We start from the raw sequence: 24,962 nt of genomic DNA on the forward strand, positions 1-24,962 counted from the left end.
GTAGGTTTGGTTTCCCCCATTTTATTCTTTTTTTTTTTTTTTTTGGTTTTGGGATCTTAAATCCCCAACCAGGGATGTAATCTGTGCCCTGTGCAGTGGGAGAACAGAGTTGTATCCAGTGGACAGCCAGGGAATTCCCGCTTTGTTTTACTCTTGAGGAAGCATAGCTGGGATTTGAAATACGTGTCTTTGTCATTCCCTGGCAGAAGCCGCTCTTGGACCTCGTCTCCCGCCCATCGCTCCTCCTGCAGACTCCTCTCCTCCCTTCAGTTGTGCACTCAGACAGGTCCTCGGTTGGGATGCAGTGGAGACAAGGATGTCCTCGGCTGCTTCCTAGGTGAGCTCCACCCATCCTGTACCCTCCCCTACTCCAGAGCCTGCGTTGTCCTGGGGAAAGGGACCTGGAATCATCTAAGCCCCTCATTACATGCTGAGGAAACCAAGGCTCCAAGGGGGCAGGTGGCTTTTTCAAGCCAGTTCACTTGTCAGGACAGGACTCATGATGACTCTCAGCCCAGGGTTCAGCCCATCAGGCCTTAAGGGACGCCTCTCTCTCCAGCGTCATCCCTTCCATGATCTCTCTTTGTCTCCTTCAAGAAATCCCTCCTCCCTGGTAAAGCTCTGAGGGTTCAGTATTACCCAGACCTTGCCTGGAAGTACAGGGTTTTATAGGTATCCCTCCCAACCCTCAAGGTGTCAGGGACCCCAGACCAGGAAACTCCCAGCTAAGGCTGGGTGCTTGGTTCCCACACTCAAGGAAACCCTTGAGTATATTTAGTCAATCCATCATGTAGTCATGAATCATGGAAGATTTCCTGATTGCCTACTGGGTGGCAGGCACAGTGTTGGGCACTGCGGAGCTGTGGCTGAGAAGAACCAGCTTCTGGGCTCAGCACTTAGTCTGGTGGGGAGACAGCTCTGAGGAAGACCCTCCACTCAGCAGCTGGAATCTGACCCAGGTCAGGGAGCCAATGGGAGGAAGCAGTAGGTCCCAGCTAGTCTGTCCTTCTGTCTGGAATGCTTCCTTGCCTCCTGGCCACTTAAACTTGCCTCTGATGTCACCATTGGAGAGACCTTCATGGGCAACTCCCTCCTCATGTAAAGTAGCTCTCCCCCGAGTCACTCTCGAGCACATTTCCTTGTTTTATTTTCCTTGATGGCTTATGCCACTATCTGAAATGACCCTCTTGAGTCACTGTCTGCTTCTCCCTACTCCTCATTATAATGTCCACTCTATGAGGGCAAGTCCTTATCCATTTCACTGAGGCCTTCAACCTGGCAGGCACTCCATCCATGAATGCTCAAAGCAAGAACATTTGAATGTTCTCTCTAGGAAATCCTCCAATGCACTAGGTCCTGGGTTGTGATCTTGTGGAGAGAAAAGCTTGCAGAAATGAGGCTGCCAGGAAACAAAATGGTCATTAATGGAGGAAGGCTCCCTGGGTCCTAGGCTAGATGTGGAGGTGGAGACTGGAGTTCCCATTTAAAGGATACTGGACTGGGGTAGGCACCAGTGTTGTCCTGACAAACTGAGCCCCTTCCTTCACCCCATCTTGCCCCACCTCTTCCTTGCCATTTGTTTATCAACGCCTTTCCTGGCAAAGGCAAAGGATGAAGGGTCGGGCGAGATTGACAGTTTCAGCTCTCTTATCTTTAATCAAGTGACAGGTTCCCTCTTGGGTGAGAGGCCCAGGAGATGTAAAGGAAGTGCTAAGGAAGTTTCAGAGATTGTGGAGGAAACAATATCTCTGAAAGCCCACTTCAGCTAATTTCTAGCTGGGTGACTTTCACAAGTTTCTTAACCTTTCTGTTCTTCAGTTTCTTCTTTTAGGGAAAACACACTTGGGTGGGGTCGAGAATTTTAAAAATTGCTAGAGCTGAGAGTCTTTGAGGACTCCAGCAAACCCAAATTGTTTCAGAGATCTGTTAGATGTTGGGAGCAGTGCCTTGTCCACAGGAGAGAAGAAATAATCCAGTATTTAAAAAAAGAAACAAAACTACTAAAGGCTTTGGACACCTCCTTATTACAGTGTTTTGAAAGATAAAAGAAAATTTGCATAATATTGGTCCATGGATATATGGAGAACATTTGAATGTTTTCTCTAGGAAATCCTCCAATGCACTAGGTCCTGGGTTGTGATCTTGTGGAGAGAAAGGCCTGTAAAAATGAGGCTGCAAAAAATAGTACTCCTAAGTATACCGCCCCAATAAGAAAACAGAAAATCACATGTTGGTAAAACAAAACAGAAACCTTCACATGAGACAGGTACCCAGAACAAAATGAGGAAGACACTAACAAAGCTATAACAAGCCTGTTGTTTATACTTTCTCTTTTCCCTGAAAGGGGTGCACTATTCCTGAACATACTACAATACCAGGTTGATGCGTGGAGGGGACAGAGTAAGGTTCTACTCCAACTTCCCTGCTCCCAAAATCCATTTACTAAAATGTCCTAGGATAGAGGATAATGGTATTGTTCAGTTGCTAAGTCCTGTCTGACTCTTTGTGACCCCATGGACTGCAGCAAACTTCCTTGTCCTTCACTGTCTCCTGGTGTTGCTCAAACTCATGTCCATTGATTTGGTGATGCCATCCAACCATCTCATCCACTGTCTTTTTCCTCCTGCCTTCAATCTTTCTCAGCATCATGGTTCCAATTCCCACAGCGGCTGCTTTCTCACCACACTGTCTGGTGCACTTAGACAGGCACCCAGCACCTAGATCTTGATTGAATGCCGGAGTCAATGGAAAAGGACAAAAAGGAGATAATATGGGGAAGTCGCTCTGGCTTAAACATGATTTGAACTTGTGCTGACCTGAACAGCCTGCCTTATGTATCCAGAAGACACGGCAGTCTTACTTTAGGCCCTCGTCTCTTCTAAGTAATAATACAACTTCTTCAGTGGCACTGACCTCTCCTTGTCAGTCAGACACCTGTATAAATGAAATCCCAGTACAACCAACACATGCTGATTTTAAAGCCCATCATATTAACCTAGACTCCAGGTGGATCTTAGTGGCTCTCTGTAGGAACTGCCTGAAATCAGAAAACACAGACACTTGATTACTGTTGAAGACATCCAAAGACAGAAAAGCCAAGCCAGTGCTTTGGAGGAGAAACTGGGAATACTAAGTGGGAGCTTGGCCACCCCTTCCTTTTGTAGCCTGGGCCAGGCAAAAATCTGGGGAATTTCCTTCTAAGACTGCTGGGCAAAAGGTAATCTTTCAAAAACACAGTTTAAGCAAATCTCACAGTTATACTTTATCAGAAAGAGAACTGGAGAAACGTTGCAGTTGTTCTGCAATTGTCAGGATTGGAAGCACTGTCAGAAAAAGCACAGAAAATAAACTTAGACCAGGTGGTTCAATCGTGGAAAAAAAAAAACCGATTTCTGTTTTTAGGTACTCCAGTGATAACCCCCGAGGGGGTGCACCATTCCTGGAAGTACTGCAATACTAGGTCGATGCGTGGAGTGGACGGAGCAAGCTCCTATTCCAACTCCCTGCTCCAAAAATCCATTTAATATATTGTCCTCGGATAGAGGACGTATCAGATATTAAACTGATAAGAACAGATACTACACTTGATCTTAGCCAAAAGGCCGAGAAGCGATACCGTGGCACCGCCCGTCGCTGTCACCGTCCTGCTGTCCTGCATATTGCACTCAGGGTGACTCGGGTCCCGCTCACTCCAGGTCTCCCTTTGCCTCGTTGACAGTGCTCTGCCGGCGCTACACCAGACGCTCGAGCAGAAGTTGGATTCTCCACGTTGTAAAAGAGAAATTCCGCATCCGCTCTGGCTTTGTGGTTCTCAGGCGGAAGCTCGGTCTCAAATCTGCATGCCCCGCCCTCTGTCGCCAAGAAGGCGTGGCTCTGGCGGGACAGCAGCGCCCTGGGGACAGCCTTGGGGCGGCGGCAGGGGAGCTTCTCCTTGGTGCTAGTGGAGAGGAGAGACCCGACCGGAGCGGGTGCGGGGTGGCCGGCGAGAGGGACCCGTGCGACGAGCTGTTGGCCGAGAGTTTTCCTTAAGACAAAGTCGCAAACTCACTAGGGGCTCCGTAGGGTCGGGTGTGTGCAGGGGGCTTCCCGGCCAGGCGGAAGGCGGATGGCCCACAGTGGGGAAGGGAGGGGGCGTGTGGATGCGGAGGGCGGGGCCGGGCCGCGGGAGGGGTTCACTGCAACTCCAGCGCCCTTGTCCTTCGGTGCTTCTACGAACCAAACCGATCCCGGGCTTCCTACAGAACGCTCGCTCCGCCTAGGCCCCCGTTTCCCTGCCCGTCCTCCTCATCTGTGGGCTTGGCTGGTGGCTCAGATTGTAAAGAATCTGTCTGCAATACAGGAAACATGGGTTCGATTCCTGGGTCGGAAAGATCCCCTACAGGAGGAAATTGCAACCCACTCCGGTATTTTTGCCTAGGAAATCGAGTGGACGGACAGAGGATCCTGGCGGGTCACAGGGTCCCAATGAGTCAGACACTACTTACAGACCCAAAACAAGAAGCAACGTTCTGTTGGTCTGAGCTGTCACAGCCACTAGCCACATGCAGCCAGGGAACGCTGGGCAGGTGATTCCTCCGAATTCAGAGGTACCACTGAATCCAGAGGTAGCAGAGAATTCAAAGGTTTCCAATTTCAAGAGGAAAACACTGGGATTTCAAAGATTTAGTATTAGAAATTCTAACATATCTCTATAATGTTGATGTTAACTACATATTGAAATACTTTAGATACCTGGTTTTTTGTGGGTGTGTCTGTGGGGAGGGGTGTTCCCCAGGGTTTGTAAGAACCCTGAGGAGGGATGGGATGGAACCCTCCCTGCCTTGTCATTGAAAACATGGAGCTCTAACCACTGACTACCAGAGAATTTCTGAGATATCTTGAGTTAAAGAATATATTAAACTTAATTTCACTCACTTCTCTCCTTTTAATATGCCTAACAATATTTGCTTTGACTTGCAGAAGGGAATTTCCTGGTGGTTCAGCGGTTAGGCCTCAGCGCTTTCACTGTGGGAGTCCAGGTTCCATGCTTAGTTGGAGAACTGGGATCCCAAAAGCCACACAGCATGGGCAAATTAAAAAAAACAAACAAACAAACCAGTTTGGTTATGTGTGTGCCTCACATATTTCTTGAAAGCACTGTTACAGATGGAAGTGCTGAGAGGCTAAGCAACTTGCCTAATGTGAAAAGAAGTAGGGATTTGCATTCAAGCATCCTGCTAACCACTGGGGCCTCAGGTTTTTTTAAACCAGGGGTCCTGATAGTTTAACTGTGGATGATACAAATGCCTCTCTGATGAGGGTACTTGTGAAGCTACACGAGGAAATGCAGCACATCAGAATGTTTTAATGAGTATATCCTAGAGAAAGTCACCTCCTGCCTGTAAAATAGAAATGATTCCATTTGAAGTCTTGCAAACTATTTACATCTTCTCATCCTGAGCCTTCCTGTTTCACATCTCTCTCTCCCTGGTCTTGTATTTCTGTTGGCTGCCAAGTAGCTTTGACACCCATGACGCTCACGTGGCATAGATACACGTGTAGATATGGACACAGACACATAGAATGTAGGTATGTTCACAAATATACAGCCATTAGTGCTGTATTGTCTTTCACCTTGATGGGAAACCTTTTGTTTGCTGGTCTATTCTCAGCACCTATGGTATGCTCTGAATACACTTGATTTTTGATGAATATGTGTTGAATGACTGGATGAGGGTCCAATGAGACAATGTATTCTGTGCTTAGGCTGGGTCTGACAAAGTCTTCAAATTTCTGAATCAGAAAGGAGGCCCCAGCTCTGTGTTTATCAAGTCCTCCAGATGATTCTGAAAAACTCCCAAATTTGAGCATGCACTCATTCGTGTGGGCCAAACAACATGCGTGACTTGACAGAAATCTATGAAATCAAGAAGCTGAATCAGGGACTTCCCAGTGGTCCAGTGGTTAAGTATCCACCTCCCAGTGCAGGGGACACGGTTTGATTCCTGGTGCAGAACTAAGATTCCCCCATACATAGAGGCAACTAAGTCTGAGTGCTCTGGAGCCTGTGTGTCACAACTAAGACCCGAAAGAGCCAGAGAGTAAATACATTTTTAAAAAGCTGAATCAAACATGTAAGGTCTCTGGGGATTGGCCTCTGTTGTGTAAGTTCACTCCAGTATTCTTGCCTAGAGAATCCCAGGGACAGAGGAGCCTGGTGGGCTGCCCTTCATAGGTTGCACAGAGTCAGACATGACTGAAGAGACTTTGCATGCATGCATGCATACACTGGAGAAGGAAATGGCAACCCACTGCAGTGTTCTTGCCTGGAGAATCCCAGGGAGAGAGGAGTCTGGTGGGCTGCCGTCTATGGGGTCGAACAGAGTAGGACACGCCTGAAGTGACTTAGCAACAGCTGCAGCAGTGTAAGCTCTAAAGAATCCCTCAGCTCGGAAAACTGGCCGACAGCAAGTTCCCTGCACAGTGTGAGCCTGGCTCTCTCCCCTCAATTCACCTCCCTGTCTCTCTGGTGGGCTTGTTCTGCCCACTGACAGCTGCAGGCTGTTGCTCCCATGACACTGTCACCCTCTTGGGGCTCTGGCTGCTGTTCCTGATCACCCAAGGCCCCTCCTGAGGCCAAGGTCTCCCGAGTGCCAGTCTCCTGTGCAGATGGATGCTGGAATCTGTCCCTGAGTCGCTCTGTCTCCTAAGACACCGCAACCTGCTACAACTGCCTCTCTACAACCTTCTCCGCCCTCCAGCGTCCTCCTGCCTCTGCCTTCCCAGCTCCAGCTATTAGACCCTCAGGAAAAGCATAAGAAATGTCACTGAAATCAGATTTCCTGCTCAGAAAATGTTCATTTACATCTCATCTTACCTCCACAAGAACCACTTGAAAAGGGTGGCGTTTCCATTTCCAAACTCAAACTCTAGCGAAGGTCCTGTCTGAAAGGAAGACTCCAGGGGAATTCCATGGCACTTCAGTGGTTAGGACTCCACACCTTCACTGCAAAAGGCAAGGGTTCAATACCCAGTAGGGGATCTAAGATCCCACAAGCTGGGTGGCATGGCCAGAAAAACAAACAAAACACCCCAGAAGGAGAGAAAGGAACCTGTACAACTTCACTCCACTTTGCTTCAGATTTAGGCAGTGACAGACTCATGCACCAGGGGGCAGCATCTGCTCCTTTTCTGCCCTGGCCTGGGCTCTGGGACTTGGTTTTGGATGAGCTGCCTGCGAATGGGCCCCTGGCGGGAGAAAAGGGAGTCTAAGGGCCCCTTCCCCTCAGTTTTCCTTTTCACATTCATTCTAAGTAGTAAGTTGTGTTTTCCTCATTTTATTATTTCTTTTCTTGGCCTTGGCATCTTATTTCCCAAACCAGGGATGTAACCTAGGTCCTGTACAATGCAAAAACAGAATTGTTACCCTGGACAACCAGGGCAGTTTTCCCCTCTCCAATGTATTCTTGAGGAAGCACAGCAGGAATTTGAAATTCGTGTCTTTGTCATTCCCTGGCGGAAGCCGCTCTTGGACCTCGTCTCCCGCCCATCCCTCCTCCTGCAGACTCCTCTCCTCCCTTCAGTTGTGCACTCAGACAGGTCCTCGGTTGGGATGCAGTGGAGACAAGGATGTCCTCGGCTGCTTCCTAGGTGAGCTCCACCCACCCTGTACCCTCCCCTACTCCAGAGCCTGCGTTGTCCTGGGGAAAGGGACCTGGAATCATCTAAGCCCCTCATTACATGTTGAGGAAACCAAGGCTCCAAGGGGGCAGGTGGCTTTTCCAAGCCAGTTCACTTGTCAGGACAGGACTCATGATGACTCTCAGCCCAGGGTTCAGCCCACCAGGCCTTAAGGGAGGGCCTCTCTCTCCAGGGTCATTCCTCCCATGGCCTCTGTTTTTCTCCTCTAAGAAATCCCTCTTCCCCAGTAAAGGCTTGAGGATTCCATATTATCCAGACCTTGCCTGGAAGGAAGTACGGGGTTTTATAAGCATCCCTCCCAACCCTCAAGGTGTCAGGGACCCCAGACCAGGAAACTCCCAGCTAAGGCTGGGTGCTTGGTTCTCACACTCAAGGAAACCCTTGAGTATATTTAGTCAATCCATCATGTAGTCATGAATCATGGAAGATTTCCTGATTGCCTACTGGGTGGCAGGCACAGTGTTGGGCACTGTGGAGCTGCATCTGAAAAGAACCAGCTTCTGGGCTCAGCACTTAGTCTGGTGGGGAGACAGCTCTGAGGAAGACCCTCAACTCAGCAGCTGGAATCTGACCCAGGTCAGGGAGCCAATGGGAGGAAGCAGGTAGGTCCCAGCTAGTCTGTCCTGTCTGGCCACTTAAACTTGCCTCTGATGTCACCATTGGAGAGGCCTTCATGGGCAACCCCCTCCTCCATGTAAAGTAGCTCTCCCCCCAGTCACTCGCCAGCACATTTCCCTGTTCGTTTTCCTTGATGGTTTACGTCACTATCTGAAATGACCCTCTTGAGTCACTGTCTGCCTCTCCCTACTCCTCATTATAATGTCCACTCTGTGAGGGCAGGTCCTTATCCATTTCACTGAGGCCTTCAACCTGGCAGGCATTCCACTCATGAATGCTCAAAGTAAGAAGGTCTGAATATTCTCTCTAGGAAATCCTCCAGTGCACTCTGTCCTGGGCTGTGATCTTGTGGAGAGAAAGGCCTGCAGAAATGAGGCTGCCAGGAAACAAAATGGTCATTAGTGGAGGAAGGCTTCAAGGGCTCCAGGCTGGATATGGAGATGAGGACTGGAATTCCCATTTAAAGGATACTGAACTGGGCCAGGCCCCAATGTTGCCCTGACAAACTGGGTCCCTTCCTTCACTCTCACTTTGTCCCACCTCCTCCTTGCCATTTGTTTATCAACGCCTTTCCTGGCAAAGGCAAAGGATGAAGGATAGGGGAGAGACTGCCACCTTCAGCTCTCTTATCTTTAATCAAGTGACAGGTTCCCTCTTGGGTGAGAGGCCCAGGAGATGGAAAAGAGGAGCTAAGAGGTTTCAAAGACTGTGGAGGAAACAATATCTGTGAAACTGATATTGTTCACAGCCCACTTCAACTAATTTCTAGCTGGGTGACTTTCACAAGTTACTTAACCTTTCTGTTCTTTAGTTTCTTTTTTTAGGGAAAATACACTTGGGTGGAGCCGAGAATTTAAAATATTCCTAGAGCTGAGAGTCTTTCCCTGGGGGCTCCAGCAAACCCACACTGTTTCAGAGATCTGTTAGGTGTTGGGAGCAGTGCCTTGTCCACAGGATAGAAGAAATAATCCCGTATGAAAAAGAAACAAAACTACTAAAGGATCTGGACACCTCCTTATTACAGTGGTTTGAAAGTTAAAGGAAAATTTGCATAATGTTGGTCCATGGATATGAGCCTCACAAGAAACAGTACCCTCCTAAGTAAACCACCCCAACAGGGCAACAGAAAATCACACGTTGGTAAAACAAAACAGAAACCTTCACGTGAGACAGGTACCCAGAGCAAAACAAGGAAAACACTGAAAAAGACGTAACAAGCCTGTTGTTCATTCTTTCTCTTTCCCCTGAGAAGGCTGCACCATTCCTGCAGGTACTACAATACCAAGTCAATGGGTGGAGTGGACGGAGTAAGGTTCTATTCCAACTCCCTGCCCCAAACATCCACTTACTAAAATGTCCTGGCATAGAGGATGTGGTGTTGTTTGGTGGTGTTCAGTTGCTAAGTCCTGTCTGATTCTTTGTGACCCTGTGGATTGCAGCACGCCGGACTTCCCGGTCCTTCACTATCTCCTGGAGTGGCTCAAACTCAGATCCGTTATTCGGTGATGCCATCCAACCATCTCATTCTCTGTCTTCCTTCTCCTTCTGCCATCAATCTTTCCCAGCATCACAGTCTTTTCCAATGAATGGATTCTTCCCATCAGGCGGCCTAGTCTTGAAGTTTCAGGTTCAGCATCAGTCCTTCCAAGGAGAATTCAGAATTGATTTCCTTTAAGATGGACTGGTTTGATCTTGTTTCCAAGGGACTCTCAGGAGTCTTCTGCACCACAGTTCCAAAGCATCAGTTCTCTGGCCTCTGACATCTTTATAGTTCAGCTCTCACATCCACACATGACTACTGGAAAGACCACAGCATTGACTATAGGGACCATTGTCCCAACACCAAAGTGATGTCTTTGCTTTTAAAACACTGCCTAGGTTTTTCATAGTTTTCCTGCCAGGACACAATCATCTTCTGATTTCCAGGCTCTGTCACTGCTTCCACATTTTCCCCCTTCAATTTAGCCATGCAGTGATGGGACCAGATGCCACGCTCTTAGTGCTTTTAATATTGAGGGTTTTTTTAAAAAAAATAATTATTTATTTTTGACTGTACTGGGTCTTCATTGATGCATCAGGCTTTTCTACTTTCAAGCGAGGGCTACTCTCTAATTGTGGTTCATAGGCTCTAGAGTACAGGCTCAGTAGTTGTGTCAAAGGGGTTTAGTTGCCCCAGGGCATGTGGAATCTTCCTGGACTAGGAATTGAACCAATCCCCTACACTGGCAAGGGGCTTTTTCACTCATTCTGGCTTATTCATGATTTGAACTTTCTGCTAACTTCAAAAGCCTGCCTTGTGTATCCAAAAGACACAGTGGTCTTACTTTAGGCCCTCTTCTCTTCGGAACTCTAAGGAATAATACAACTCCGTCAGTGGCACTGACCTCTCCTTGTCAGTCAGTCACCTGGATAAATGAAATCCCAGTACAACCGACACACTGAGTGGAAAGCCCATCATTTTAACCTCGACTCCAGGTGGAATTGAGTGTTTCTCAGCCGGAACTGCTTGAAGACAGAAAACAAACCACAGGAGTAACGTTAGAGACCTCAATGGAAAGTGGGGGCATAGAAACAAAAGATTCAAGCGAGTGTTCTGGTTCTATCTTGAAGATGGCATCAGGAAAGACTGGGAATATCAAGTGGGAGCTTGGACACCAGCTGGTTTTGTAGCTTGTATCAACTGAGAAGAGATCTCTAGTCTTTCCCATTCTGTTGTTTTCCTCTATTTCTTTGCATTGATCGCTGAGGAAGGCTTTCTTATCTCTCCTTGCTATTCTTTGGAACTCTGCATTCAGATGCTTATATCTTTCCTTTTCTCCTTTGCTTTTTGCTTCTTTTCTTTTCACAGCTATTTGTAAGGCCTCCCCAGACAGCCATTTTGCTTTTTTGCATTTCTTTTCCGGATCTTGATCCCTGTCTCCTGTACAATGTCACAAACCTCCGTCCATAGTTCATCAGGCACTCTATCTACCAGATCTAGGCCCTTAAATCTATTTCTCACTTCAAAGGGACTTGATTTAGGTCATACCTGAATGGTCTAGTGGTTTTCCCTACTTTCTTCAATTTAAGTCTGAATTTGGCAATAAGGAGTTCATGATCTGAGCCACAGTCAGCTCCCGGTCTTGTTTTTGCTGACTGTATAGAGCTTCTCCATCTTTGGCTGCAAAGAATATAATCAATCTGATTTTGGTGTTGACCATCTGGTGATGTCCATGTGTAGAGTCTTTTCTTGTGTTGTTGGAAGAGGGTGTTTGCTATGACCAGTGCGTTCTCTTGGCAAAACCCTATTAGCCTTTGCCCTGCTTCATTTCGCATTCCAAGGCCAAATTTGCCTGTTACTCCAGGTGTTTCTTGACTGCCTTCTTTTGCATTCCAGTCCCTAATAATGAAAAGGACATCTTTTTGGGGTGTTAGTTCTAAAAGGTCTTGTAGGTCTTCATAGAACCGTTCAACTTCAGCTTCATCAGCGTTACTGGTTGGGGCATAGACTTGGATTACCATGATATTGAATGGTTTGCCTTAGAAACGAACAGAGATCATTCTGTCGTTTTTGAGATTGCATCCAAGTACTGCATTTCAGACTCTTTCGTTGACCATGATGGCTACTCCATCTCTTCTAAGGGATTCCAGCCCACAGTAGTACATATAATGGTCATCTGAGTTAAATTCACCCATTCCGGTCCATTTTAGTTCGCTGATTCCTAGAATGTCGACGTTCAATCTTGCCATCTCCTGTTTGACCAGTTTCAATTTGCCTTGATTCATGGACCTGACATTCCAGGTTCCTACGCAATATTGCTCTTTACAGCATCGGACCTTGCTTCTATAACCAGTCACATCCACAACTAGGTATTGTTTTTGCTTTGGCTCCATCCCTTCATTCTTTCTGGAGTTATTTCTCCATTAATCTCCAGTAGCATATTGGGCACCTACCGACCTGGGGAGTTCCTCTTTCAGTATCCTATCATTTTGCCTTTTCATACTGTTCATGGGGTTCTGAAGGCAAGAATACTGAAGCAGTTTGCCATTCCCTTCTCCAGTGGACCACATTCTGTCAGACCTCTCCACCATGACCTGCCTGTCTTGGGTGGCCCCACACGGCATGGCTTAGTTTCATTGAGTTTGACAAGGCTGCGGTCTGTGTGATTAGACTGACTAGTTTTCTGTGATTATGGTTTCAGTGTGTCTGCCCTCTGATGCTCTCTCGCAATACCTACCGTCTTACTTGGGTTTCTCTTACCTTGAACGAGGGGTATCTCCTCACTGGCCGCTCCTCCTGACCTTGAACGTGGAGTAGCTCCTCTCGGCCGTCCTGTGCCCGCGCAGCCACCACTCCTTGGACGTGGGGTTGCTCCTCTCGGCCACCAAAATTAGAGATACCAAGGGAACATTTCATGCAAAGATGGGCTCGATAAAGGACAAAAATGGTATGGACCTAACAGAAGCAGAAGATATTAAGAAGAGGTGGCAAGAATACACAGAACTGTACAAAAAAGATCTTCACGATCCAGATAATCACGATGGTGTGATCACTCACCTAGAGCCAGACATCCTGGAATGTGAAGTCAAGTGGGCCTTAGAAAGCATCACTATGAACAAAGCTAGTGGAGGTGATGGAATTCCAGTTGAGCTATTTCAAATCCTGAAAGATGATGTTGTGAAAGTGCTGCACTCAATATTTCAGCAAATTTGGAAAACTCAGCAGTGGCCACAGGCCTGGAAAAGGTCAGTTTTCGTTCCAATCCCAAAGAAAGGCAATGCCAAAGAATGCTCAAACTACCACACAATGCACTCATCTCACACGCTAGTAAAGTAATGCTCAAAATTCTCCAAGCCACGCTTCAGCAATACGTGAACTGTAAACTTCCAGATGTTCAAGCTGGTTTTAGAAAAGGCAGAGGAACCAGAGATCAAATTGCCAACATCCGCTGGATCATGGAAAAAGCAAGAGAGTTCCAGAAAAACATCTATTTCTGCTTTATTGACTATGCCAAAGCCTTTGACTGTGTGGATCACAATCAACTGTGGAAAATTCTGAAAGAGATGGGAATACCAGACCACCTGACCTGCCTCTTGAGAAACCTGTATGCAGGTCAGGAAGCAACAGTTAGAACCACATGGAACAACAGACTGGTTCCAAATAGGAAAAGGAGTACATCAAGGCTGTATATTGTCACCCTGCTTATTTAACTTATACGCAGAGTACAACATGAGAAACGCTGGGCTGGAAGAAGCACAAGCTGGAATCAAGATTGCCAGGAGAAATATCAATAACCTCAGATATGCAGATGACACCACCCTTATGGCAGAAAGTGAAGAGGAACACAAAAGCCTCTTGATGAAAGTGAAAGAGGAGAGTGAAAAAGTTGGCTTAAAGCTCAACATTCAGAAAATGAAGATCGTGGCATCGGATCCCATCACTTCATGGGAAATAAATGGAGAAACAGTGGAAACAGTGTCAGACTTTATTTTGGGAGGCTCCAGAATCACTGCAGATGGAGATTGCAGCCATGAAATTAAAAGATGCTTACTCCTTGGAAGAAAAGTTATGACCAAGCTAGATAGCATATTCAAAAGCAGAGACATTATTTTGCCAACAAAGGTCCATCTAGCCAAGGCTATGTTTTCTCCAGTGGTCATGTATGGATGTGAGAGTTGGACTGTGAACAACGCTGAGCGCTGAAGAATTGATGCTGTTGAACTGTGGTGCTGGAGAAGACTTTTGAGAGTCCCTTGGACTGCAAGGAGATCCAACCTGTCCATTCTAAAGGAGATCGGGCCTGAGTGTTCTTTGGAAGGACTGATGCTAAAGCTGAAACTCCAATACTTTGGCCACCTGATGCGAAGGGTTGACTCACTGGAAAAGACTGATGCGGGAAGGAATTGAAGGCAGGAGGAGATGAGAACAGAGAATGAGATGGCTGGATATGCCCGACTCGATGGAGACATGAGTTCGAGTAATGTCAGAGAACTGATGAGCGACTGAACTGATCTGAACTCACCTGAGAAATAAAAGTGCAAAAACTCTCAAGATTTTAACACAGAAGGAGGATGTTTCAGGGAAAGAGGTTTGAGCACATCCCACAAAAGGACCTAGCTGAATCCTGGAAAGTGCTAGTTTCTGCTTTTAGGCACTTCCATAAGTGTCCCCGAGGGGGTGCACCGTTCCTGGAAGTACTGCAATACCAGGTCGATGCGTGGAGTGGACGGAGCAAGCTCCTATTCCAACTCCCTGCTCCAAAAATCCATTTAATATATTGTCCTCGGATAGAGGACGTATCAGATATTAAACTGATAAGAACAGATACTACACTTGATCTTAGCCAAAAGGCCGAGAAGCGATACCGTGGCACCGCCCGTCGCTGTCGCCGTCCTGCTGTCGTGCATATTTCGCTCAGGGTGTCTCGGGTCCCGCTCACTCCAGGTTTCCCTTCCTTGGCCTCTTTGACAGTGCTCTGGCGGCACTACACCAGACGCTCGAGCAGAAGCTGGATTCTCCACATTGTAAACGAGAAATTCCGCATCTGCCCTGGCTTTGTGGTTCTCGGGCGGAAGCTCGGTCTCGAATCTGCATGCCCCGCCCTCTGTCGCCAAGAAGGCGTGGCTCGGCGGGACGGCAGCGCCCTGGGGACGGCCTCGGGGCGGCGGCAGGGGAGCTCCTCCTTGGTGCTAGTGGAGAGGGGAGACCCGACCGGAGGGGGTGCGGGGTGGCCGGCGAGAGGGACCCGTGCGACGAGCTGTTGGCCGAGAGTTTTTCTGAAGCCAAGGTCGCAAGACTCACTCGCTAGAAACGCCCGGACTGCAGTGTGTTACAGAGGCCTCCGCCTGCGGAGAGAGGGGCTCCGTAGGGTCGGGTGTGTGGAGGGGGCTTCCCGGCCAGGCGGAAGGTGGATGGCCCACAGTGGGGAAGGGAGGGGGCGTGTGGATGCGGAGGGCGGGGCCGGGCCGCTGGAGGGGTTCACTCCAACTCCAGCGCTCTCGTCCTTCGGTGCTTCTACGAACCAAACAGATCCGCTCCCTCCGCCTAGGCCCTCGTTTCCCTGCCCGTCCTCCTCAGCTGCAGGCTTCGCTGGTGGCTCAGATTGTCAAGAATCCGCCTGTAAGACAGGAATCATGGATTCGATTCCTGGGTCGGAAAGATGCCCTAGAGGAGGAAATGGAAACCGATGACGGAATTCTTCCCTAGGAAATCCCGTGGACAAAGAGGAGCCTGGCGGGTCACGGGGTCCCAAGGAGTCGCACGCTACTTAGCGACAAAACAACAGGAAACACGTTTATCTGAACTGTCACTGCCACTAGTCACATGCAGCCAGGGAGCGCTGGGCAGGTGGTTCCGCCCGATTCAGAGGTACTGAAAGTGAAAAACACACATGGGATTTCAAAGACTTAGTATTAAAAACTGTAACATATCTGTAATGTTGATATTAGTTACATATTGAAATGATATTTTAGATATTTGTTTTGTGTGTAGGGGGGGTGGGGTGGGGGGAGGTGTGCCTCAGGATTTACAAGAACTCTGAGATGGAACCCCTGCCTTTGAAAGCATGGCGTGCTAACCACTGACCACCAGAGAATTTCTGAGATATCTTGAGTTAAAGAACATATTCAAGCATCCTGCTAACCACTGGGGCCTCAGGTTTTTTTAAACTGGGGGTCCTGATATTTTAACTGTGGGTGATAAGAATGCCTCTCTGACAAGCATACTTGCGAATCTATCCATAGAAATGCAAGCACATGGGAAAGTCTCAATGAGAACACCCTAGGGAAAGTAATTTCTTGCCTGTAAAATAGAAATGACTCCAACTGAAGTCTTGCAAACTATCTACACCTACTCACCCTGAGCCTTCCTGTTTCATATCCCCCTCTCCCTGGTCTTGTATTTCTGTTGGCTGCCAAGTGTCTTTGACACCCTTGATGCTCACATGGAATAGATATACATGTAGATTTGGACGCGGACACATAAAATGTGGTATATTCACAAATATACAGCCATTAGTGCTGTATTGTCTTTCACCTTGATGGGAAACCTTTTGTTTGCTGGTCTATTCTCAGCACCTATGGTAGTGCTCTGAATGTACTTGATTTTTGATGAATATGTGTTGAATGACTGGATGAGGTTCCAATGAGACAATGTATAATATGCTTAGCCTGGGTCTGACAAATTCTTCAAATTTCTGAATCAGAAATTCTGGAAGGAGGCACCAGCTCTGTGCGTATCAAGTCCTCCAGATGATTCTGACAAACTCCCCAATATAAGCATGCACCCATTTGTGTGGGCCAGACAACATGGGTGACTTGACAAATCTATGAAATCAAGAAGCTGAATCAGGGACTTCCTGGTGGTCCAGGGGTAAAGTATCTGCCTCCCAATGTAGGGGACATGAGTTCGATCCCTGGTGTGGAGCTAAGATTCCCCCATACTTCAGGGCAACTAAGTCTGAGTGCTCTGGAGCCTGTGCATCACAGCTAAGATCGGTTACAGCCAGATAAGTAAATACATTTTTAAAAGTGAAAGTGAAGTCGCTCAGTCGTGTCCGACTCTTTGCGACCCCATGGACGGTAGCCTACCAGGCTCTGCAATCCATGGGATTTTCCAGGCAAGAATACTGGAGTGGGCAGCTGAATCAAACATATAAGGTCTCTGGAGATTAGCCCCTTTGTTAAAGCTCTGAAGAGTCCCTCAGCTCGGATAACTGGCCAACAGCGAGTTCCCTGCACAGTGTGAGCCTGGCTCTCTCCCCTTAACTCACCTCTCTGTCTCTCTCTGGTGGGCTTGTTCCTCCCCCCTCACAGCTGTTAGCTGTTGCTCCCATGGCACTGTCACCCTCTTGGGGCTCTGGCTGCTGTTTCTGGCTGGTCACCCAAAGCCCCTCTTGATGCCAGCGTCTCCCCAAGTGCCAGTTTCCTGTGCAGATGGATGCTGCAATCTGTCCCCAAGTGGATTTGTCTCCTAAGACATCACAACCTCCTGCCACTGCCTCTTCCCAACCTTCTCCGCCCTCTAGCCTCCTCCCGCCTCTGCCCTATTGGCTATTAGGCCCTCAGTAAAAGCATAAGAAATGTCACTGAATTCAGATTTCCTGCTCAGAAAATGTTCATTTACATCTGATCTTACCTCCACAAAAACAACTTGAAAAGGGTGGCTTTTCCATTCTCTCTGTACATTCAAGCTGTAGTGAAGGTATTGTCTGAAAGGAAGACTCCAGGGAAATTCCCTTGTGGTTAGTTGAGTGGTTAAGACTCCAAGCTTTCACTGCCAAGGGCAAGGGTTCAATACCTGGTAGTGGATCTAAGATCCCACGAGCTGGGTGGCATGGCCAGAGAAAGAAACAAACAAAATGACCCCAGAAGGAAGGAAAGAAACCTGTCCAGCTTCGCTCTACCCACTTTGCTTCAGGTTTAGGCAGTGACAGACTCATGCACCAGGGGGCAGCATCTGCTCCTTTTCTGCCCTGGCCTGGGCTCTGGGACTTGGTTTTGGATGAGCTGCCTCTGAATGGGCCCCTGGTAGGAGAAAAGGGTCTTCAAAGGCTCCTTCCTCTCAGTTTTTCTTTTTTCTTTTCACACTCATTGTAAGTAGTACGTTGTGTTTTCCCCATTTTATTCTTGTTTTTTTTTGGCTATGGAATCTCTTTTCTCCAGCCAGGGATGTAACCGTGCTCTGTGCAGTGGAAAACACAGTTGTAACCAATGGACACCCAGGGAATTCCCTCTGTTTTATTCTTGAGGAAGAAAAGCTGGGATTTGAAATATGGGTCTTTGTGATTTCCAGTCTGAACCCATTCCTGGGCCACCACTCCCCTCCCATCCCTCCTCCTGCAGACTCCTTTCCTCCCTTCAGTTGTGCACTCAGACAGGTCCTCAGTTGGGATGCAGTGGAGACAAGGATGCCCTCAGCTGCTTCCTAGGTGAGTCTCACCCATCCTGTACCCTCCCCTACTCCAAAGCCTGAGCCATCCTGCGGAAAGGGACCTGGAATCTCTAAGCCCCTCATTACATACTGAGGAAACCAAGGCTCCTAGCGGAAAGTGGTTTTCTAAGTCAGCCTACTTGTCAGGACAGGAGTCATGATGACTCTCAGCCCAGGGTTCAGACCACCAGGCCTTGAGGGGGGGCCTATCCCTCCAGGGTCATCCCTTGCATGGCCTCTGTTTTTCTCCTCTAAGAAATCCCCTTTCCCCAAGGTCTGAGGGTTCAGTATTACCCAGACCTTGCCTGGAAGTACATGGTTTTTAGGTATCCCTCCCAACCCCCAAGGTGTCAGGGACCCCAGACTAGGAAACTCCCAGCTAAGGCTGGGTGCTTGGTTCCCACACTCAAGGCACCCCTTGAGTATATTTAGTTCATCTATCATATAGTCATGAATTATGGAGGATTTCCTCATTGCCTGTTGTGTGGCAGGCACAGTGCTGGGCACTTTGGAGCTATGGCTGTGAAGAACCAGCTTCTGGGCTCAGCGCTTAGTCTGGTGGGGAGACAGCTCTGAGGAAGAACCTTCACTCAGCAGCTAGAATCTAATCAAGTCAGGGAGCCAATGGGAGGAAGCAGGTAGGTCCCAGCTAGTCTGTCCTTCTGTCTGGAATGCTTCCTTGCCTCTTGTCCACTCAGTCTTGCCTCTGATGTCACCATTGGAGAGGCCTTCATGAGCACCCTGCTCCTCCATGTAAAGTAGCTCTCCCCCCAGTCACTCTCCAGCACATTTCCCTGGTTTTTTTTTTTCCTCGAAGGCTTATATCACTATCTGAAATGACCCTCTTTAGTCATTATCTGTCTCTCCCTACTCCTCATTGTAATGTCCACTCTATGAGAGCATGTCCTTATCCATTTCACTGAAGCCTTCAGACTGGCAGGCACTCCATCCATGAATGCTCAAAGTAAGAATGTTCTTGAGCATTGTGAATCCTCCAATGTACTAGGACCTGGGCTGTGATCTTGTGGAGAGAAAGGGCTGAAGAACTGAGGCTGCCAGTATAAAAAATGGTGACTAATGGAGGAAGGCTCCCTGGGCCCCAGGTTGGTTGTGGAAATGGGAACTGGAGTTCCCATTTTAAAAGAGACTGGACTGGTGTTGCCCTGACAAACTGAGCCCCTTCCTTCAGCCCTACCTTGCCTCACCTCCTCCTTCCCATTTGTTCATCAACACCTTTCTGGGCAAAGGCAATGGATGAAGGGTGGGGTGAGATTTCCAGTTTCAACTCCCTTATCAGATAATCAAGTTATAATTTCCCTCTTGTGTGTGAGGCCCAGGAGACGTAAGAGAAATGTCAAAGAAGTGTCAAAGATTGTGGAAGAAACACAAAACAGTGTGTCTGTTTTCAGTCTCCATGTTCTCTCTTTCCCTTTGTATTTTTGGTTTCACAGCCATTTTATCCAAGCCAAGTTTGGCCAGTTTTTAGCTGATCGACCTTGGACAAGTTACTTCACCTTTCTGTGGTTTGCTGTCCTCTTTTTAGAGTAACTCTACTTATGACATGGTATGAGTTGTACATTTAAAAAGGAGTACTGGGGATTCCCTGGTTGTCCAGTGGTTAGGACTCTGCACTTCCGCTGCTGAGGGTGAGGGTTCTATCCTTCCCTGGTCATAGAATTAAGTTCTTGCAAGCTTCGAGGCCAAAAATAAAAATGTTTTTAAAAAGAAAGAAAAGAATAAAAGGAAAAGTATGCCAAGTTCCTTGACCACAGCTTAGCATACAGTGGCTACTTAAATAGGCCAGTTGTTCCCAACCTCCTGGTCTGTGCTGTCTTCCCCTCTTGCTAACTCAGTTACTTTCCTGTTCCTTAGCTCCTGCTGCATCCTGCCAGCCCCCAACATGGGGGGAGGTGTAAAAGCTAATTACTTAAGGTCTTGATCTCTTAAGGGATTTGGGGAAGCTCCCTGCATCGTTAAGGAAAACCAGGTGGCTGGTTTGTAGCAGGAAGGGGAAGAGGAGGTGGCAAAGCAGGCTGGTGCTAAACAGATGGGAGCTAGTGGGTAGGAAGGGCTAAGCCCTCCTCTCTGGCAATGGCTTCCCTCTCCTTTTCTTTTTATTTCTTCTTCTTTTTTGGTATTTATGTATTTTGCTTCATCAGCTTTTAGTTGTGGCATATAAACTCTAAGTCGCAAGATGTGGGATCTAGTTCCCTGACCAGGGATCAAACCGGGGCACCCTGTATTGGGAGGGCAGAGTCTTAGCCACTGGACCACCAGGGAAGTCCCCATCTTCCTCTTTTCTCTAATCACCCTTACAGACAGTTTTCTAAAAAGTTAGTATTGTGATGCATAATAAATGCAGGAATCCAGCTTCCTTGTGAAAATGGAAATAGTATAGTTAAAATTTGCTTCTCCTTTGATCCCCTTCTCCACGTTCAGTTTTACCTTTCTCCCTGCAGGTAATCACTGTTAGCCTCTGGTCACACTGTCCCTTTGTGACATCTCCTCTTCAGTGCTGCCCAGATTAAATCAGGCTATAGTGACTGGGGAGATGCCACGCAGTGCTGTCCACCTCCCAATCAGTCCTACACAGTACTCATTAATTTCTGGAAACCTTTCCAGGAGCTTCTAGTTGACACTTTCCCTCCTCTGAAGTCTTACATATGCTTATCTCATGATTTACAAAGTCCCAGTGTTCCCTGTCAGTGACCAGTCTTGTCTCCCTCACTAGAGTATAAGCCCTCTGAAGCCAGGCATTTGTGGTCTGTACATCCGCAATGTCTTCGTAGTTTCTTTGGCTCGTGCAGCGCAAACAGTATGAATGAAGTCAGCAAACACCCTGTGAAGTGAAGAATTTTGCCTTTATCAATTTGAGCAAGGTAGGGTCTGCTATGGCAGGCACTCTGACCAGAAACTGGGGGAATTCTGCTAATAATCTCCCTGACTTAGAGAGACTGAATAGGTAAGTGGTGAGGGGCTGAGGCACTGGATTCAAACATATCCTTGCTCAGCCATTTACTAGCTATGTGTGATGTTAGACAGGGACTTTCTAGGTGGCCCAGTGGTAAAGAATCTGCTTGCCAATGCACAAGACTCAAAAGACAAGCGTTCCATCCCTGGGTTGAGAAGACCTCCTGGAGAAGGAAATGGCAACCCACTTCAGTATTCTTGTCTGGAAAATTCTATAGACAGAGAAGCCTGGCAGGCTACAGTCCATGGGGTGGCAAAGAGTTGGACTTGACTGAGCACGCACGACATTAGACAAGTTATTGAGCCCTTCAGAGCTTTCTTCACCTGTGTAGCGAGACCACACCAGTCCCTACCTCCTGGGCTGTTATGGGGATCAATAGGGCTAATAGGTTTAGGCTGTTTTATGGGATTCCAGGTTCACACAGGTTAAACCATTGCATTAGGAAAAATAAAGGAGGAAGACTTGTCAACATCTCTCGAGTAGACCCTGGCAGAGGAAGCGCACACGTGGACTGAATATCGCTGCCTGTGTGAGAGGCATGTGGGGGTATTGAGAGTATTATGCTCTTCACCTCTCCTCCCTAGCCAAACGCTGCCACGCCCCTTCCACCTTCCATCCCAGGTTAATCCCGAGTTTAATTCCAAATACAGGCAATGGTAGAAAAGATCAAATAAAACGGTCACCAATTGATCAGAGTTGCATCACAGTGGGGACCGGGTTGTAATCCGCGGATCTCCACGCTCCGCCCCGCCTCGCTGTCGCAGGGCCTCTGATTGGCCCATGCCACGTGACGTCACATGGGGGTTTTAAGGCCGAGTGCCCCTGTCAGCTCTGCAGTGCCCGCGCGCTGGAGACCGGCGTGGATACTAGCGGGGCTGGCACGGAGGGGAGCGGGGAGAGCGCGGCTGACGGGAGGTAAAGGCGCTGCTCAGGCCGAGCCGAGGGGGTCTGGGTACGGGGCGGTGGAGCTGAAGACGGCGATCGGAGGAAGGCGGGCAGCGGAGTGTCGCAGTGTCGCGGGGTATTGGGGAGGGGATCTCAGTGTAAAGAGGGGCGTGTCAACCGTGGGGTTGTGGAAGGCGAGTGGGAGTGGGCCTTTCTCTCCGATTTCAGCACCCGTACCCTGATTCTTAATTTCGGGTCACTGCCCCCCAGATGCAGGTTCCCCCGAGGATTCTCTCCTGGGGAGCTGGGGTCGCGGTGCCTGCTGCCACACCACAAGCGCGGAAGCTGACTGTCCCCCTATCCAGGCCTCTCTCTCCAACCTCAGTGTCCTAGGAGTTTCTCTCGGTCTCATCGCCCCTGTCATGGCCCCCAGGCGACGGGGGAGAGCCTCTGTTATACCTGCAGCTACTTAAAAAAAAAAAAAAAAGAAAACAAATTTTTAAAAAGCGGGCTGCTGATTTCGGACGTGATCAAGAAGTTGCAAATTTCATGTTTGTTATTAAACATGATCCTCCTCTTTTCTCCCATGACCTTTCCCTGTTCAGATAACCCAGCTGTGATCCCCAAAGCCTGCAATTTCAAGGTCTCCTCCCTGCCTCTTCTGTGAGCCCCAAGACCTGCATCTTAGCTAGAGTTCAACATGGGGAACCACTTGACTGAGATGGCGCCCACCACCTCCTTCTTGCCCCACTTCCAGGCCCTGCATGTTGTGGTCATTGGGCTGGACTCAGCTGGAAAGACCTCCCTTCTTTACCGCCTCAAGTTCAAAGAGTTTGTCCAGAGCATCCCCACCAAAGGCTTCAACACAGAGAAGATCCGGGTGCCCCTGGGGGGGTCCCGTGGCATCACCTTCCAAGTGTGGGACGTTGGTGGGCAGGAGAAGCTTCGACCGCTCTGGCGCTCCTACACACGCCGGACAGATGGCCTGGTGTTTGTGGTGGATGCTGCTGAGGCTGAGCGGCTGGAGGAGGCCAAGGTGGAGCTCCACCGAATCAGCCGGGCCTCGGACAACCAGGGTGTGCCTGTGCTGGTCCTGGCCAACAAACAGGATCAGCCCGGGGCACTGAGCGCCGCCGAGGTGGAGAAGAGGCTGGCAGTCCGGGAGCTGGCTACTGCCACACTCACCCACGTGCAGGGCTGCAGTGCTGTGGATGGGCTGGGCCTGCAGCCAGGCCTGGAGCGCCTGTATGAGATGATCCTCAAGAGAAAGAAGGCTGCCCGGGCAGGCAAGAAGCGACGGTGACCTGAGGCTGCCCCTCCTCACCAGTAGGGGTCTGTACACTTGGACAGCCAGGCAGAGCCTGTGGCCCCTCACTCAGTCCCAGGGTGCAGGACCTGTCCACCTCAATGGAGGACCAAGAAGCACAACAGGGGTCCTGTTTGGGGCAGCATGGGGGGCGGGCGACGGGAGATGGGATGTGTTCTCACATCTCTCCCTCATCCTCACTTCTGGGGAAGTGGAGGCTGCAGGACTGTGGAGGCTTAAATGTAAACTGACTCTACCTCGACCCTGTTTCCTGTTTTTCTTCTCTGGCTTTTTGATTGGATGTGTTTAGGGACGAAGGAAAGTTGCTTGGAGAATGCATTTGGAATAAATGAGAACTAGCTCTTGCCTCCCCCCACCCCAACTAAGGGATGTCCCTAGGTTGCTTTTCTAGGGGGTGCCAGTCATGATTGTCTATATTTTTGTGTTTGTATGAAAGTGCCAAGAATCCCTCCATCCCCCCTTTGTAGACTTACGACTGTTTTTATAAGCCATGTATGTCCTCTGTATAATTATTAACTATTTTTTAGCATTTGCCTATAAGTTATTAAAGACTGATGATGCTGTAGCTCTAACCTTGGTTTGGCATTTTCCTTTCCTTACCTTGCCTCAGGGATAGTCCAAGATTTCCAGATGGGCAGGCAGGGGTGGGGAGGAGGGACTTATCTTGAAGCTGAATTTGCAAAGCAAGCCCTTTTCTAAAAAATTAGATTGTGTGTTCATGGGGCAGCTGCTGGGGATTACAGAGAGTTTAAGTAACTCCATGTTATTGCCTGATCTATGGATAGAGGAGCCTGGTGTGCCACAGTCCATGGGGTTGCAAAGAGTCAGATACAACACACACACACATCACATTGCTTGATCTCTGCTGGTTTTTTGGGGGTCCCTTCTTTCTCCCTTTCTTCCCTCATCCTCTGGCTCTTACTTACTCTTGATACTAACTGGTCCTTGCAGGCATTAAAAAAAAAAATTATCATTTTTGGCTGTGCCGGATTTTTGTTGCTATGTGGGGGCTTTCTCTAGTTACAGTGAGTGGGGGCTACTCTTCATTGAAGTGCACAGGCTTCTCTTTGCTGTGGCTTCTCTTGTTGTGGAGCATAGGCTCTAGGGTGCGTGGGCTCAGTAGTTGTGGTGCATGGGCTTAGTTGCCCCAAGACATGTGGAATCTTCCCAGACCAGCTATTGAACCTGTGTCTCCTACATTGGCAGGTGGGTTCTTTCCCACTGGACCATCAAGGAAGTCCCCTTGCAGATTTAACTTCAAGTTTTGGCAGGTGTGAGCTGCTCCTATGTTCTTGCCCTTGGGGCCACCTCTTAGGTCTGTATAGGTAAGTCCTCAAAGGGCCTCTGTCCCACCCCCAGCACTCAAGTGGTTAGTCTGATTTCCTCCCCCAACCCAGCACACACCTTGGGGGATGAGGTGAGAATGGAAAGTAATTTCCTCCTGGCCTGAAGCCAGCTCCATGTGCTCAATCCTGCTGACTGCAGCTCACTGGCAGCAATGGCAGTGACTGGTGCTGGGGAGGCCTGGGCTGGCTTGAGCCAGCCTGGCTCCTATGACTAAACCCTGACTC

General features: G+C 48.6%; 1 protein-coding gene, 1 long non-coding RNA gene and 2 other non-coding genes across 10 annotated transcripts; 1 reads left to right on the plus strand and 3 right to left on the minus strand.

Annotated features, from left to right (window-relative positions):
• Window positions 1–1,629: 1,629 nt before the first annotated feature.
• Window positions 1,630–14,868, minus strand: LOC105616380 (uncharacterized). 6 transcript variants are annotated; one of them, XR_009595356.1, is made up of 4 exons: window positions 12,539–14,868; window positions 6,857–7,227; window positions 3,617–4,328; window positions 1,630–3,323 (listed from the first exon to the last, which is right to left on the minus strand). It is a non-coding gene; the product is annotated as an uncharacterized LOC105616380 (long non-coding RNA). The 6 variants fall into 6 exon arrangements; XR_009595355.1 differs by lacking the exon at window positions 1,630–3,323 and having other exon boundaries at window positions 3,461–4,328; window positions 12,539–12,940; window positions 14,644–14,868; XR_009595353.1 differs by lacking the exon at window positions 1,630–3,323 and having other exon boundaries at window positions 3,461–4,328; window positions 6,857–6,985; window positions 12,539–12,733; window positions 12,836–14,868.
• On the minus strand, window positions 3,424–3,614 carry LOC114117121 (U2 spliceosomal RNA). Its single transcript, XR_003590906.2, has one exon. It is a non-coding gene; the product is annotated as a U2 spliceosomal RNA (small nuclear RNA).
• LOC114117112 (U2 spliceosomal RNA) lies at window positions 14,451–14,641 on the minus strand. Its single transcript, XR_003590897.1, has one exon. It is a non-coding gene; the product is annotated as a U2 spliceosomal RNA (small nuclear RNA).
• A 7,144-nt stretch (window positions 14,869–22,012) lies between the features above and the next one.
• On the plus strand, window positions 22,013–23,963 carry ARL4D (ADP ribosylation factor like GTPase 4D). Of its 2 annotated transcripts, none has more exons than XM_027974466.2 (2): window positions 22,013–22,094; window positions 22,335–23,963. In XM_027974466.2, exon 2 carries the CDS (start codon window positions 22,765–22,767, stop codon window positions 23,365–23,367), a length of 603 nt encoding a protein of 200 aa, XP_027830267.1. In that variant the 5' UTR covers window positions 22,013–22,094; window positions 22,335–22,764; the 3' UTR covers window positions 23,368–23,963. The 2 variants fall into 2 exon arrangements, with proteins under 2 accessions (XP_027830267.1, XP_004013011.1); XM_004012962.5 differs by having other exon boundaries at window positions 22,670–23,963.
• The last annotated feature ends 999 nt before the right edge of the window (window positions 23,964–24,962 follow it).

This window comes from Ovis aries, chromosome 11, assembly GCF_016772045.2.
Source record: "Ovis aries strain OAR_USU_Benz2616 breed Rambouillet chromosome 11, ARS-UI_Ramb_v3.0, whole genome shotgun sequence".
Lineage (NCBI taxonomy): Eukaryota > Metazoa > Chordata > Mammalia > Artiodactyla > Bovidae > Ovis > Ovis aries.